The sequence below is a fragment of the Phyllobates terribilis genome, unplaced genomic scaffold, assembly GCF_046119375.1.
Source record: "Phyllobates terribilis strain yellow unplaced genomic scaffold, ASM4611937v1 Scaffold_11__3_contigs__length_659146591, whole genome shotgun sequence".
Classification (NCBI taxonomy): Eukaryota; Metazoa; Chordata; class Amphibia; order Anura; family Dendrobatidae; genus Phyllobates; species Phyllobates terribilis.
Window position 1 is genome coordinate 200722782 of NW_027362771.1, and position 14804 is coordinate 200737585.

Genomic DNA, 14804 nt, shown 5'->3' on the forward strand with positions numbered 1-14804 from the left:
TGAAAATATGTCTTATATTCTAGGTTCTTCAAAGTAGCCACCTTTTGCTTTGATGACCGCTTTGCACACTCTTGGCATTCTCTTGATGAGCTTCAAGAGGTAGTCACCGGAAATGGTTTTCACTTCACAGGTGTGCCCTGTCAGATTTAATAAGTGGGATTTTTTGCCTTATAAATGGGGTTGGGACCATCAGTTGTGTTGTGCAGTAGTCTGGTGGATACACAGCTGATAGTCCTACTGAATAGACGGTTAGAATTTGTATTATGGCAAGAAAAAAGCAGCTAAGTAAAGAAAAACAAGTGGCCATCATTACTTTAAGAAATGAAGGTCAGTCAGTCCGAAAAATTGGGCAAACTTTGAAAGTGTCCCCAAGTGCAGTTGCAAAAACCATCAAGCGCTACAAAGAAACTGGCTCACATGAGGACCGCCCCAGGAAAGGAAGACCAAGAGTCAACTCTGCTTCTGAGGATAAGTTTATCCGAGTCACCAGCCTCAGAAATCGCAGGTTAACAGCAGCTCAGATTAGAGACCAGGTCAATGCCACACCGAGTTCTAGCAGCAGACACATCTCTGCAACAACTGTTAAGAGGAGACTTTGTGCAACAGGCCTTCATGGTAAAATAGCTGCTAGGAAACCACTGCTAAGGACAGGCAACAAGCAGAAGAGACTTGTTTGGGCTAAAGAACACAAGGAATGGACATTAGACCAGTGTAAATCTGTGCTTTGGTCTGATGAGTCCAAATTTGAGATCTTTGGTTCCAACCACCGTGTCTTTGTGCGACGCAGAAAAGTTGAAGGGATGGACTCTACATGCCTGGTTCCCACCGTGAAGCATGGAGGAGGAGGTGTGATGGTGTGGGGGTGCTTTTCTGGTGACACTGTTGGGGATTTATTCTAAATTGAAGGCATACTGAACCAGCATGGCGACCACAGCATCTTGCAGCGGCATGCTATTCCATCCGGTTTGCGTTTAGTTGAACCATCATTTATTTTTCAACAGGACAATGACCCCAAACACACCTCCAGGCTGTGTAAGGGCTATTTGACCAAGACGGAGAGTGATGGGGTGCTACGCCAGATGACCTGGCCTCCACAGTCACCAGACCTGAACCCAATCGAGATGGTTTGGGGTGAGCTGGACCGCAGAGTGAAGGCAAAAGGGCCATCAAGTGCTAAGCATCTCTGGGAACTCCTTCAAGATTGTTGGAAGACCATTTCCGGTGACTACCTCTTGAAGCTCATCAAGAGAATGCCAAGAGAGTGCAAAGCAGTCATCAAAGCAAAAGGTGGCTACTTTGAAGAACCTAGAATATAAGACATATTCTCAGTTGTTTCACACTTTTTTGTTAAGTATATAATTCCACATGTGTTATTTCATACTTTTGATGCCTTCAGTGTGAATGTACAATTTTCATAGTCATGAAAATACAGAAAAATCTTTAAATGAGAAGGTGGGTCCAAACTTTTGGTCTGTACTGTACATAACTGTGAAACACGGATAATGCTCACATTGCAACAACCGGCAAGACCGCAGGGTCTCTTGACTTTGGTAAAAGAAGCTGTTTGGTGAAAACAAGTTATCCCTATTAGAATGGAAAGGCAGCACACATGATCGATCATCGCTCCATTCATTCCCTAAGGGGCTGCCGTACCCTGCGCTCGGCTTTTTCCGACAATTCCATAGAGAATGAATGGAGCCAATCTGCCCATTGGTGCGGAAACAAGTGTAAACTATGCCCTGTGCTTGGCTTTTTCCAATAGTCCCATTAAAAATAAATGGAGTCAATATGCCTATTGGTGCAGATACTAGTGGTCGCCGTGCCATGCGCTTGGCTTTTTCCAATAGTCCCATAGAGAATGAATGGAGCCGATCTGCTTTTTGAATGAATGAACGTTACAGGAAAAGCACAGTGGGCCACCATGTTTATGTGGCTCCCATAGAAATGAATGGACGTTACAGGAACAACACAATGAGCCACCATGTTTGTGTGACTTCCATAGAAATGAATGGACGTTACAGGAACAGCACAGCGAGCCATCATGTTTCCGAGGCCTTGAGAAAGCGTGTATTCACACAAAACTGGGTTGGCCGACTGGGATGCTGTCTGCCCTGCTTAGTCTATTCAGGCTGGAACAAAAGGTTAGCACCTATGTAGCATTGAGTGGTGCTGAATTTTCTCCTTTTGGATTATGGTTGCAGTGCCGGGGAGTAATCTTAGCGCTTGCAGTGCCGGGGAGCGATCTTAGCGCTTGCAGTGATGGGGAGCGATCTTAGCGCTTGCAGCGATGGGGAGCGATCTTAGCGCTTGCAGCGATGGGGAGCGATCTTAGAGCTTGCAGCGATGGGGAGCGATCTTAGCGCTTGCAGTGATGGGGAGCGATCTTAGTGCTTGCAGTGATGGGGAGCGATCTTAGCGCTTGCAGTGCCAGGGAGCGATCTTAGCGATAGCAGTGCCGGGGAGTAATCTTAGCGCTTGCAGTGCAGGGGAATCATCTTAGCTCTTGCAGTGCCGGGGAGAAATCTTAGCGCTTGCAGTGCCAGGGAGCGATCTTAGCGCTTGCAGTGCCAGGGAGCGATCTTAGCGCTTGCAGTGCCAGGGAGCGATCTTAGCGCTGGCAGTGCCGGGGAGCGATCTTAGCGCTGGCAGTGCCGGGGAGCGATCTTAGCGCTGGCAGTGATGGGGAGCGATCTTAGCGCTGGCAGTGATGGGGAGCGATCTTAGCGCTGGCAGTGATGGGGAGCGATCTTAGCGCTGGCAGTGATGGGGAGCGATCTTAGCGCTGGCAGTGATGGGGAGCGATCTTAGCGCTGGCAGTGATGGGGAGCGATCTTAGCGCTGGCAGTGATGGGGAGCGATCTTAGCGCTGGCAGTGATGGGGAGCGATCTTAGCGCTTGCAGTGCCGGGGAGCGATCTTAGCGCTTGCAGTGCCGGGGAGCGATCTTAGCACATGCAGTGATGGGGAGCGATCTTAGCGCATGCAGTGATGGGGAGCGATCTTAGCGCATGCAGTGATGGGGAGCGATCTTAGCGCTTGCAGTGCCGGGGAGCGATCTTAGCGCTGGCAGTGTCGGGGAGCGATCTTAGCGCTTGCAGTGCCGGGGAGCGATCTTAGCGCTGGCAGTGTCGGGGAGCGATCTTAGCGCTTGCAGTGCCGGGGAGCGATCTTAGCGCTGGCAGTGCCGGGGAGCGATCATAGCGCTTGCAGTGCCGGGGAGCGATCTTACCGCTGGCAGTGCCGGGGAGCGATCTTAGCGCTGGCAGTGCCGGGGAGCGATCATAGCGCTTGCAGTGCCGGGGAGCGATCTTACCGCTGGCAGTGCAGGGGAGCGATCTTAGCGCTGGCAGTGCCGGGAAGCGATCTTAGCGCTGGCAGTGCCGGGGAGCGATCTTAGCGCTGGCAGTGCCGGGAAGCGATCTTAGCGCTGGCAGTGTCGGGGAGCGATCTTAGCGCTGGCAGTGTCGGGGAGCGATCTTAGCGCTTGCAGTGCCAGGGAGCGATCTTAGCGATAGCAGTGCCGGGGAGTAATCTTAGCGCTTGCAGTGCAGGGGAATCATCTTAGCTCTTGCAGTGCCGGGGAGAAATCTTAGCGCTTGCAGTGCCAGGGAGCGATCTTAGCGCTTGCAGTGCCAGGGAGCGATCTTAGCGCTTGCAGTGCCAGGGAGCGATCTTAGCGCTGGCAGTGCCGGGGAGCGATCTTAGCGCTGGCAGTGCCGGGGAGCGATCTTAGCGCTGGCAGTGATGGGGAGCGATCTTAGCGCTGGCAGTGATGGGGAGCGATCTTAGCGCTGGCAGTGATGGGGAGCGATCTTAGCGCTGGCAGTGATGGGGAGCGATCTTAGCGCTGGCAGTGATGGGGAGCGATCTTAGCGCTGGCAGTGATGGGGAGCGATCTTAGCGCTGGCAGTGATGGGGAGCGATCTTAGCGCTTGCAGTGCCGGGGAGCGATCTTAGCGCTTGCAGTGCCGGGGAGCGATCTTAGCACATGCAGTGATGGGGAGCGATCTTAGCGCATGCAGTGATGGGGAGCGATCTTAGCGCATGCAGTGATGGGGAGCGATCTTAGCGCTTGCAGTGCCGGGGAGCGATCTTAGCGCTGGCAGTGTCGGGGAGCGATCTTAGCGCTTGCAGTGCCGGGGAGCGATCTTAGCGCTGGCAGTGTCGGGGAGCGATCTTAGCGCTTGCAGTGCCGGGGAGCGATCTTAGCGCTGGCAGTGCCGGGGAGCGATCATAGCGCTTGCAGTGCCGGGGAGCGATCTTACCGCTGGCAGTGCCGGGGAGCGATCTTAGCGCTGGCAGTGCCGGGGAGCGATCATAGCGCTTGCAGTGCCGGGGAGCGATCTTACCGCTGGCAGTGCAGGGGAGCGATCTTAGCGCTGGCAGTGCCGGGAAGCGATCTTAGCGCTGGCAGTGCCGAGGAGCGATCTTAGCGCTGGCAGTGGCGGGAAGCGATCTTAGCGCTGGCAGTGTCGGGGAGCGATCTTAGCGCTGGCAGTGTCGGGGAGCGATCTTAGCGCTGGCAGTGTCGGGGAGCGATCTTAGCGCTTGCAGTGTCGGGGAGCGATCTTAGCGCTGGCAGTGCCGGGGAGCGATCTTAGCGCTGGCAGTGTCGGGGAGCGATCTTAGCGCTTGCAGTGCCGGGGAGCGATCTTAGCGCTGGCAGTGCCGGGGAGCGATCTTAGCGCTTGCAGTGCCGGGGAGCGATCTTAGCGCTGGCAGTGATGGGGAGCGATCTTAGCGCTGGCAGTGATGGGGAGCGATCTTAGCGCTGGCAGTGCCGGGGAGCGATCTTAGCGCTGGCAGTGCCGGGGAGCGATCTTAGCGCTTGCAGTGCCGGGGAGCGATCTTAGCGCTTGCAGTGCCGGGAGCGATCTTAGCGCTTGCAGTGATGGGGAGCGATCTTAGCGCTGGCAGTGATGGGGAGCGATCTTAGCGCTTGCAGTGATGGGGAGCGATCTTAGCGCTTGCAGTGCCGGGGAGCGATCTTAGCGCTGGCAGTGCCGGGGAGCGATCTTAGCGCTTGCAATGATGGGGAGCGATCTTAGCGCTGGCAGTGTCGGGGAGCGATCTTAGCGCTTGCAGTGTCGGGGAGCGATGTTAGCGCTTGCAGTGCCGGGGAGCGATCTTAGCGCTAGTAGTGCCGGGGAGCGATCTTAGCGCTTGCAGTGATGGGGAGCGATCTTAGCGCTTGCAGTGCCGGGGAACGATCTTAGCGCTTGCAGTGATGGGGAGCGATCTTAGCGCTTGCAGTGCCGGGGAGCGATCTTAGCGCTTGCAGTGATGGGGAGCGATCTTAGCGCTTGCAGTGCCGGGGAGCGATCTTAGCGCTTGCAGTGATGGGGAGCGATCTTCGCGCTTGCAGCGATGGGGAGCGATCTTAGCGCTTGCAGTGCCGGGGAGCGATCTTAGCGCTTGCAGTGCCGGGGAGCGATCTTAGCGCTTGCAGTGCCGGGGAGCGATCTTAGCGCTTGCAGTGCCGGGGAGCGATCTTAGCGCTTGCAGTGATGGGGAGCGATCTTAGCGCTAGTAGTGCCGGGGAGCGATCTTAGCGCTGGCAGTGATGGGGAGCGATCTTAGCGCTTGCAGTGCCGGGGAGCGATCTTAGCGCTTGCAGTGCCGGGGAGCGATCTTAGCGCTTGCAGTGATGGGGAGCGATCTTAGCGCTTGCAGTGCCGGGGAGCGATCTTAGCGCTTGCAGTGCCAGGGAGCGATCTTAGCGCTTGCAGTGATGGGGAGCGATCTTAGCGCTGGCAGTGATGGGGAGCGATCTTAGCGCTGGCAGTGATGGGGAGCGATCTTAGCGCTTGCAGTGCCGGGGAGCGATCTTAGCGCTTGCAGTGCCGGGGAGCGATCTTAGCGCTTGCAGTGATGGGGCGCGATCCTTTTCCTTCTACAATGTGTCTATGACTCGCGCTTTCTGCCAGCCGCGTACCTATTACCTATTTCTGTGCCACCCAGTCATTTCTCTGGCACCTGCACGTATTGCAGCTCCGCTCACCGGATTCTACAACCCGCTTTACTAGCTAACCCTGATTCCTATCTGGGCCATGGAAGGCAGAGATGGGAATATCCCTTTACATATTGGAGACAGAACAGAACTTCCCCCTGGGTGACCACTGGGCAGTCTCTGAACAGGCTGTATCACCTGCCAGGCCCAGTCCGGCGCCTTCACCAGGGCCCCGTCCACACTGTCCCTGAAGTGTCCTGCACACCAATAGTAATGCTCCAGTGAGGAGATTACAACGCCGGCCCCACTGCCAGTGACCTGAGCCAGGAGTGAGGCCGCTGCACGTACACGGACAGATGCCCGGTAACAGACAAAGAGCAGCAGTGTGCAGAGATAGGGGCGGGCCGAGGCGTCTCATTGGCGGGGCCAATCGTCATTCTCCCGGCAGCCCCGCCCCACTCACGGGGTTCTTCTTTCTGCTAACATTTCAACAAAACAAGTTAAAAATCCCTGAGTAGAACAAAACAAACTGTGATTGGCTGATCACCGGCCTGTAAAACAAGGGCGACTTTTCATTGGTCAGGCTAGGCAGCAGCTGCTGTGAGTCTAGCCTATAGGAAGCCGCTCTTGTGGTGACGCGCCTGTTGCTGGCGCTGTTAGTTAAATTGAGGGGGTGTGGAGGTCTGTTGTTTGTAGCCGGGGAGCAGAGATGGAGCCGGGCAGAACGGTGCAGAGCGGCGGGGATACGCTCTCCGGTAACAGGGGGGAGAACACCGGCACACCGCCAATGCCAGTGCCGTCTGCCCGGGACATGAAGGTGGAGCAGGAGAAGCTGTCCGGAGTGGTGAAGAGCGTGCACCGGAGCCTGCGGAGGAAGTATATGGAAGGTACGAGCAGGCCCAGACTGTACAGGGGCCTCAGTGCTTGTTCCTCGCTGCAGGCTGCTGTATCCACTGTACTGGGGCCAGCGCTTTCATCCAGTGCAGCCCTGATGACGTCATTATACTCTGGTGATATAATACCCATGCAGTGTAGCACTGCTCTAGTGATGTAATAATACCCATGCATCACTGCCCTAACGTCATCACGGTGGCCCTCGCGGCCGCGCACTGGTGACGCCTGGGTGGCCCTCGCGGCCGCGCACTGGTGACGCCTGGGTGGCCCTCGCGGCCGCGCACTGGTGACGCCTGGGTGGCCCTCGCGGCCGCGCACTGGTGACGCCTGGGTGGCCCTCGCGGCCGCGCACTGGTGACGCCTGGGTGGCCCTCGCGGCCGCGCACTGGTGACGCCTGGGTGGCCCTCGTGGCTGCGCACTGGTGACGCCTGGGTGGCCCTCGCGGCTGCGCACTGGTGATGCCTGGGTGGCCATTCAGTGCAGCTTTCTTAATGGGAACCTAATACCCATAGAGTGCAGTGGTGACATGATAATACACTGGTACTGCTGATGATGTAATAATAATACACTAGTGAGTTGATACCCATAAAGTGCTGTGCTCTACTGGTGACATAAAAATACACAGGTGACCTGATATCCATATAGTGAAGCAGCTTTGGAATAATAATATACTGGTAACAAAATAATACCTTTTATATTGCAGTACTGGTGACCTGATGCCCATACAGTGCAGTGCTGATGATGTAATAATACACTAGTGACCGGATGCCCATACAGTGCAGTGCTGATGATGTAATAATACACTGGTGACCGGATGCCCATACAGTGCAGTGCTGATGATGTAATAATACACTGGTGACCGGATGCCCATACAGTGCAGTGCTGATGATGTAATAATACACTGGTGACCGGATGCCCATACAGTGCAGTGCTGATGATGTAATAATACACTGGTGACCGGATGCCCATACAGTGCAGTGCTGATGATGTAATAATACACTGGTGACCTGATGCCCATACAGTGCAGTGCTGATGATGTAATAATACACTGGTGACCTGATGCCCATACAGTGCAGTGCTGATGATGTAATAATACACTGGTGACCTGATGCCCATACAGTGCAGTGCTGATGATGTAATAATACACTGGTGACCTGATGCCCATACAGTGCAGTGCTGATGATGTAATAATACACTGGTGACCGGATGCCCATACAGTGCAGTGCTGATGATGTAATAATACACTGGTGACCGGATGCCCATACAGTGCAGTGCTGATGATGTAATAATACACTGGTGACCTGATGCCCATACAGTGCAGTGCTGATGATGTAATAATACACTGGTGACCGGATGCCCATACAGTGCAGTGCTGATGATGTAATAATACACTGGTGACCGGATGCCCATACAGTGCAGTGCTGATGATGTAATAATACACTAGTGACCGGATGCCCATACAGTGAAGCAGCCCTGGTGACTTACTAATTCATTGGTAACCTAATAATACACACACAGTGCAGTATTAATAACACACATAGTGCAGTAGTGGTGACCTAATAATACCCATACGGTGCAGTGCTTTATTGGTGACATAACCATACCAATACTGTGAAGCAGCCCTGGTGATGTAATAATACCCTTGTACAGTGCAGTATTGATGACCCAATAATAAGCACACAGTGCAACTCTGTACTGGTGATGTAATAATACCCATAAAGTGCAGTGCTCCATACAGTGCGGTGCTGATGATGTAATACTTGTCACCTGATACCCATAAAGGGAAGTAGCTTTGGTGATTTAATACACGTAACAAAATAATACCCTTACGGTGCTGTACTGGTGACATAATAATACACTGGTGACCTGATGCCCATACAGTGAAGCAGCCCTGGTGATTTACTAATACACTGATAACAAAATAATCCCCTTACAGTGCAGTTCTGGTGACCTAGTAATACCCATACAGTGCAGTGCTTTATTGGTGACATAAAAATACACCAGTGATCTAATAATACCCGTGCAGTGCTGCTGATGTGCAGCTCTGTACTGGTGATGTAATAATACACTTAACATAATAATTCCCATAAAGTGCAGTGCTCTACTGGTGACCTAATACCCATACAGTGCTGATAATGTAACAATACATTCCTGACCTGATGCCAATAAACTGAAGCCGCTTTGGTGATGTAAGACACTGGTAACAAAATAATACCCTTACAGTGCAGTTCTGGTGCCCTAATACCCATAGAGTGCAGTGCGTTATTGGTGACATAATAATGCACTTGTGACCTGATACCCATACAGTGCAACGCTGATGTAATAATACTCTGGTGACCTGATTCCCATTCAATGAAGCAACCCTGGTGCTGTACTAATAATACTCTTACAGTGCAGTTCTGGTGACCTAATAATACCCATGCAGTGCTTTATTTGTGACCTAATACACTGGTGACCTAACCCACCCATATAGTGCAGTGCTGCTGATGTAATAATACACTTGTGACCTGATACCCATACAGTGCAGTGCTGGTGACGTAATATTACACTGATGACCTATTATCTATACAGTGCAGTTGATGTAGTAATATACCGGTTACCTGATACCAATACAGTGAAGCAGCCCTGGTGATGTACTAATACACTGATAACAAAATAATACCCTTACAGTGCAGTTCTGGTGATCTAATAATAACCATACAGTGTAGTGCTGCTGATGTAGTAATACCCTGGTGACCTGATACCCACACAGTGCAGTACTCGCTCTACCGGTGACCTAATAAAACCCACACTGTGCTGCACAACTTATAGTTTTTGGCCCGAAGCCTGTGACTATTGTGTCACACGAGGTGTGGGAAAGGCTAAGTGCAATACGAAGGGAAGAGAGAAAGGGAGCCCAGACTCTAGGGTAAGGGGGAGTGGAGACCTCCTAGGCTGATCTGAGATCACCCTGGCTCCCCTATCGTCCCTATATTTGTTCCTCACCAATCACTGCACAGGAACCTATCCTTGTATTTCCCTAGCGCTTGGCCTTGGACAGGGAAGGGGGGGGAGGGTGAGCACTAGTCAGTCCCCACTAGCAACTAAAGACAACAAGGAAGACACACACTGGGAAAAGTAACTTGGCTTGAGCCTACTTCAGAGAGATTACACCAAATGTCGTCCTACCTCCAGCTAGGAAGTAAGCAGACTGCAACAGCTCCAAGGCTTCACAAGGAAACATGTGAATATCACCGGCACCACCCTGCTGCAAAGTATTTAAACACCCAGGCCTGGGTGTCAATTAGCGGGAGGGAGGTAGCCGCTGGGTCCTAGAGTGAGACAGATTCAAGAAGGTGTCTGTAATGCCAAACGAAGAGATCTTCTGCAGCCAACTGCAGGGCGACTGTCTGTAACATCTGACAAACCCTTGACAGTACCCCCCCTCTACGAGTGGCCTCAGGACCAGATTTCCCAGTATAAAAAATGTGAAATGAACGAACTAACCTGGAAGCGTTCACCTCTGATGCTGAAACCCACATCTTCTCCTCTGGATCATAACCCTTCCAGTGCACCAAGTATTGTAGGGAACGACGTAGGAGACGAGAATCTACCGCCCTAAAAATCTGAAACTACAGATTACTATCAGCCATTATTGGGGGTGGCGGTAGGGGTGAGGGCTCAAGAGGTTCCACATATTTTTTGAGGACGGACATGTGAAAAACATTGTGGACTTTAAGGGCCTGAGGAAGCTTAAGGCAAAACGCTGCTGGGTTAGTGACGGCAGTTATTTTATAGGGACCAATAAACCTAGGTCCCAGCTTCCAAGAAAGGACTTTCAACTTGATATTCTTGGAAGACAACCACACGAAGTCATTCATATTCAGGTCTGGACCTGGCACTCGTTTTCGGTCAGCCATACGTTTATACCGGTCTCCCATAATCTTTAAATTACTCAGAACCCCCGTCACACTGAGGAGAGTGATGCAGCAAAACGTTCCTCCTCAGGAACGCCTGAAACTCCTCTCCCACTAAAAGTACGAAACTGGATGGTAACCGTATGCACCAAAGAACGGTGACCTGAAAGTGGATTCTTGACTATAATTATTGATGGCCGATTCTGCCAGCGGTCAGTAGGATGCCCAATCCTCCTCCTAATTTTTGGAGATGAAATCTCCGAGGTAGGTCTCCAAATTCTGATTGACGCGCTCTCTCTGTCCATTTGACTGAGGGTGGAAGGCCAAGGAAAAGGACAGGTATACCCCCAGTCGAGAAAATAATTCTTTCCAGAACTTGGAAACGTGAATATCACCGGCACCACCCTGCTGCAAACAGTATTTAAACACCCAGGCCTGAGTGTCAATTAGCAGGAGGGAGGTAGCCGCTGTGTCCTAGAGTGAGACAGATTCAAGAAGGTGTCTGTAATGCCAAACGAGGAGATCTTCTGCAACCAACTGCAAGGCGACTGTCTGTCACATCTGACACACCCGTGACATATTGCCCACCTAGATTGTGCTCACATGTTTCAGATTTGAAATCCAGATTACATTTACAAGAGGATTTGTGGCAGAAAGTTTGGGGATTTCTGCTTGGATGTTCCTGCGGCTCCACATGAGCCTTTGCCCCATACAGTGGGAATGGGTTTCTGCAATGTGTAAGGACTTGTGAAGCTTCTCATTCTTCTAATGGTTTTTGTTTTTCCATGAAATGGATAATAATCTGTTGTTTTTATAACATTTGGATGGGATATCATACACCCTGTTCTCATATGAAAAGTCAATGAGTTTCAAGACAACTTGGGTGCAGAATCTGGTCTTGTATCTTCATTAGAGTTGAGCAGAAAGATTTGCAGGACCTTGGTTCAGTGGCCTCGTCTATAGCTCCTGGACCAAAGCCTGTGAGTCCCCTCTTGCCTGCCGTCCTCCCCAGCACATCTTTTCATTAGTAGGTTCAGCGTGACGTCGTCGTTGTGATGCAATGAAAGCATGACATCCCTTCAAACCTGTTAATCTGCAGAAGCATTGGGAATGCCAGCAGTAGGAGGATGATGCCGGCCTCAAGTTCGGCAGCCAACAACAACGGATGTGGCTGCTGGACCAGGGTCCTGTAAATCATTTTGCTGTACTCAATCCTTTTATGAAAGGTCATCAATATCAGATCAGTGGAGGTCTGGCACAATACACTACCACCGATCGACTGTTTTTACCAGTGAACGCAGCCAAACCACACCGCTTCATTTACTGTGTAGTGAACGTTCAGGTTCTGCAGCTCAGCCCCCATTCACACCAATACACCCGAGAACAGAACTGTACTGTTCTGCTCCATTCACTCTTTGTTTACATCAGCCCAGAGCTGGAAACAGCTGATCAGTGGGGCGCAGGGTGTACTTTGCTTCTTTACCATATAAATATCTTATCTAATGTCTGCTTTCAGTGGATCAAAGACTATTTATGACCTGTTGGCTTGGATGCTAATACTACTTTACATACACTAGTCTGTTTTTCAAGATAATGGTAGTCTTACAACATCACCAGTTTATATGATGAGTGGCCGTTTTTTGTTTTTTTTTATGTCTTCTGAGGTTCTTTTATATATAAAACAGGTCAAAGTTTGAAAACTCTGAATATTGTATTATATTACAACACTTGAGAAACAAATTGAATCTGCAAGAAATTGGGGAACGAAGGGCTATTTTACACTTGCTGACCGGTGATGGTTTAATAGCCTGTTTAGACAGGCCAAATGCACTTATAATGTACACTGAACAATCAGTAATTGTTTTCTGCACTTATTGTTGGCAGCACAGATCCTGTTTACACTGGAAGATGTGTTGCTGAGAGCGATTATTTTTAAATATGCTGAAAGATCATTTCACCCGATGAATGAGTGTTTTGCTCGTTCATCGGGTGATTGGCTGCCTGTTTAGACTGGATGGTTATAGGCAGGGCTCTGGAGTCGGTATAAAATGGACCAACTTCGACTCCTAAAATATATAATAAATTGGGTACAGTAGTTCAATGCAGTTTGTGAGGAATATTTTTTTTCATAAGAATTTGGGAAAGTTATGAAATGTCCTATTCCTGATCTAAGGGTCTAGACTTTTAGCTGAGATAAATCTGTGCTACAGTAAATTTATCACTTAAACATGAGCCATCTATGAGGGAGTCGTGGAGTCATGGAAATTGAGGAGTCGGAGGTTTGTCTTACTGACTCCACAGCCCTGGTTATAGGGAAGAAAATTGTTCTTAGGAATGCTCGCTCCCAATAATCATTAACTGTAAATGCACCTTTAAACAACTGTTTTTTATAGAAAAAGTTGTATACACCCAGTGTCAGTCTTTGCTGACGACACCAAACTATGTAGGATATTAAAATCTGACCTTGACATTAAAATATTGCAGAGCGATCTGGATAAGATGACTGAATGGGCAAACACTTGGCAGATTAGGTTTAATGTAGAGTAATACACCTAGGACAGAGTAATCCTATTGCTGCATATACATTAAATGGGAGTCTACTCGGGACTACAGAACAGGAGAAGGACTTGGGTATTCTGGTTACAAGTAAGCTGAGCAGCAGTACTCCATGTCAAGCAGCAGCCTCAAAAGCAAACAAGATTTTAGGATGTATAAAAAGAGAGCGAAAAGCCTGCGATCCCAACGTATTGTTACCCCTTTATAAATCACTGATGAGGCCACATCTGGAATATGGGATCCAGTTTTGGAATCCACATTTTAAAAAAGATATTCAGAAGTAAAGTTAGTTCAAAGGCGGGCAACTAGATTATTACAAGGTATGGAAGACCTCTCATATGATGAGAGGTTGAAAAAATTGGGCTTGTTTAGCTTAGAAAAACGACGTCTCAGAGGAGATTTCATTTATATGTGTGGTCAGTACAAAGGACTAGCACATGACTTATTCCTCCCAAACACCATACTAAGGACCATGGGGCACTCATTATGGGTGGAAGAAAGTATTCTGGCACCTAAACGGGAAAGGGTTCTTTACAGTTAGAGCAGTCGGACTGTGGAATGCCCTACCCCAAGAGGTAGTAATGGCCGACACTATAACAGCTTTCATGGGCTGGATGATTTCCACAGTACACATAACAGTGTGAGTTATAGTTAAATTAGTGACAAAATGTATAATTTTCAGAAAAAGGCTGAACCTATGTAACTGTTGTGATTTATTCTTTAACCCTTTTTAATCCTAATATTTTCACATGTAGCAATGTAATCATTACTGTACATTAGATCATAAGTTGGCTCCAATCTAAAAGCCAATAGCCTAATGAATATGAGGCTCTCCCTGATAGATGTCAAGGGGAAAGATAGATTGGTTGGATTTCAACATATCTTGATTCTTTTGTTCAATAAGCTACCACCCGAGGAATCTGGCAGTAGCTTAAACCCTTTCCATATTAAGAGAAGAAATACGTCTGTGGGTATCTTGGCTGTGGTGGGCAGAAGTTAAAACTGTTGGCTGGCAACAGTCTAAGTCCGGATACGCACATCTGTGTTTCTTATGATGCTTCTGAGGTGGGTTGGGAGGTCAACAGCCAGCCTATGAATTGTGGTCCATACTTGGACCAGAAAATGTGGATGTGTATCCGTCCTAAGTTGTATGGTCAGTCTGATGCCCCATACTCGGTTGGCTGATCCCAACAATATCTATGTGTATGGGGGCCTCCTGATTCTTCCCCAACATCTGATGTTGGAGGAGAAAAGAAGTAAACCTGTCGGATTCCCTCAGCCAATCCTTTTTGTTCTCTGGGCTATAAGTCCCTGCCAGAGGAGTAGTTCCGCTGACAGCTATCTGATATGTATGGGGGCCATTATTCTTCCCATACATGGAATTTACACTGGGTTTGCACACAGCATTTTGATTTTGAAATGTTTTCGGTGGCATTTCGAATAGTGTGTTTGAGAAAAAATTATAATAGTTGGGTGTTTAATTTTGTCGTTTTTTGTATTTCTGCCAA

The 14804-nt window shown here is 49.7% G+C and overlaps 1 protein-coding gene across 1 annotated transcript in view; it reads left to right on the forward strand.

Annotated features, from left to right (window-relative positions):
• Positions 1-6574: 6574 nt before the first annotated feature.
• The window catches only part of SAMTOR (S-adenosylmethionine sensor upstream of mTORC1), a 47546-nt gene continuing 39316 nt past the window's right edge, over positions 6575-14804 (forward strand). Inside the window, exon 1 of the mRNA XM_073651952.1 lies at positions 6575-6836. Coding sequence (XP_073508053.1) covers positions 6659-6836 — 178 coding nt within the window. The 5' untranslated portion in view covers positions 6575-6658. The remainder of the gene's footprint in view (positions 6837-14804) is intronic.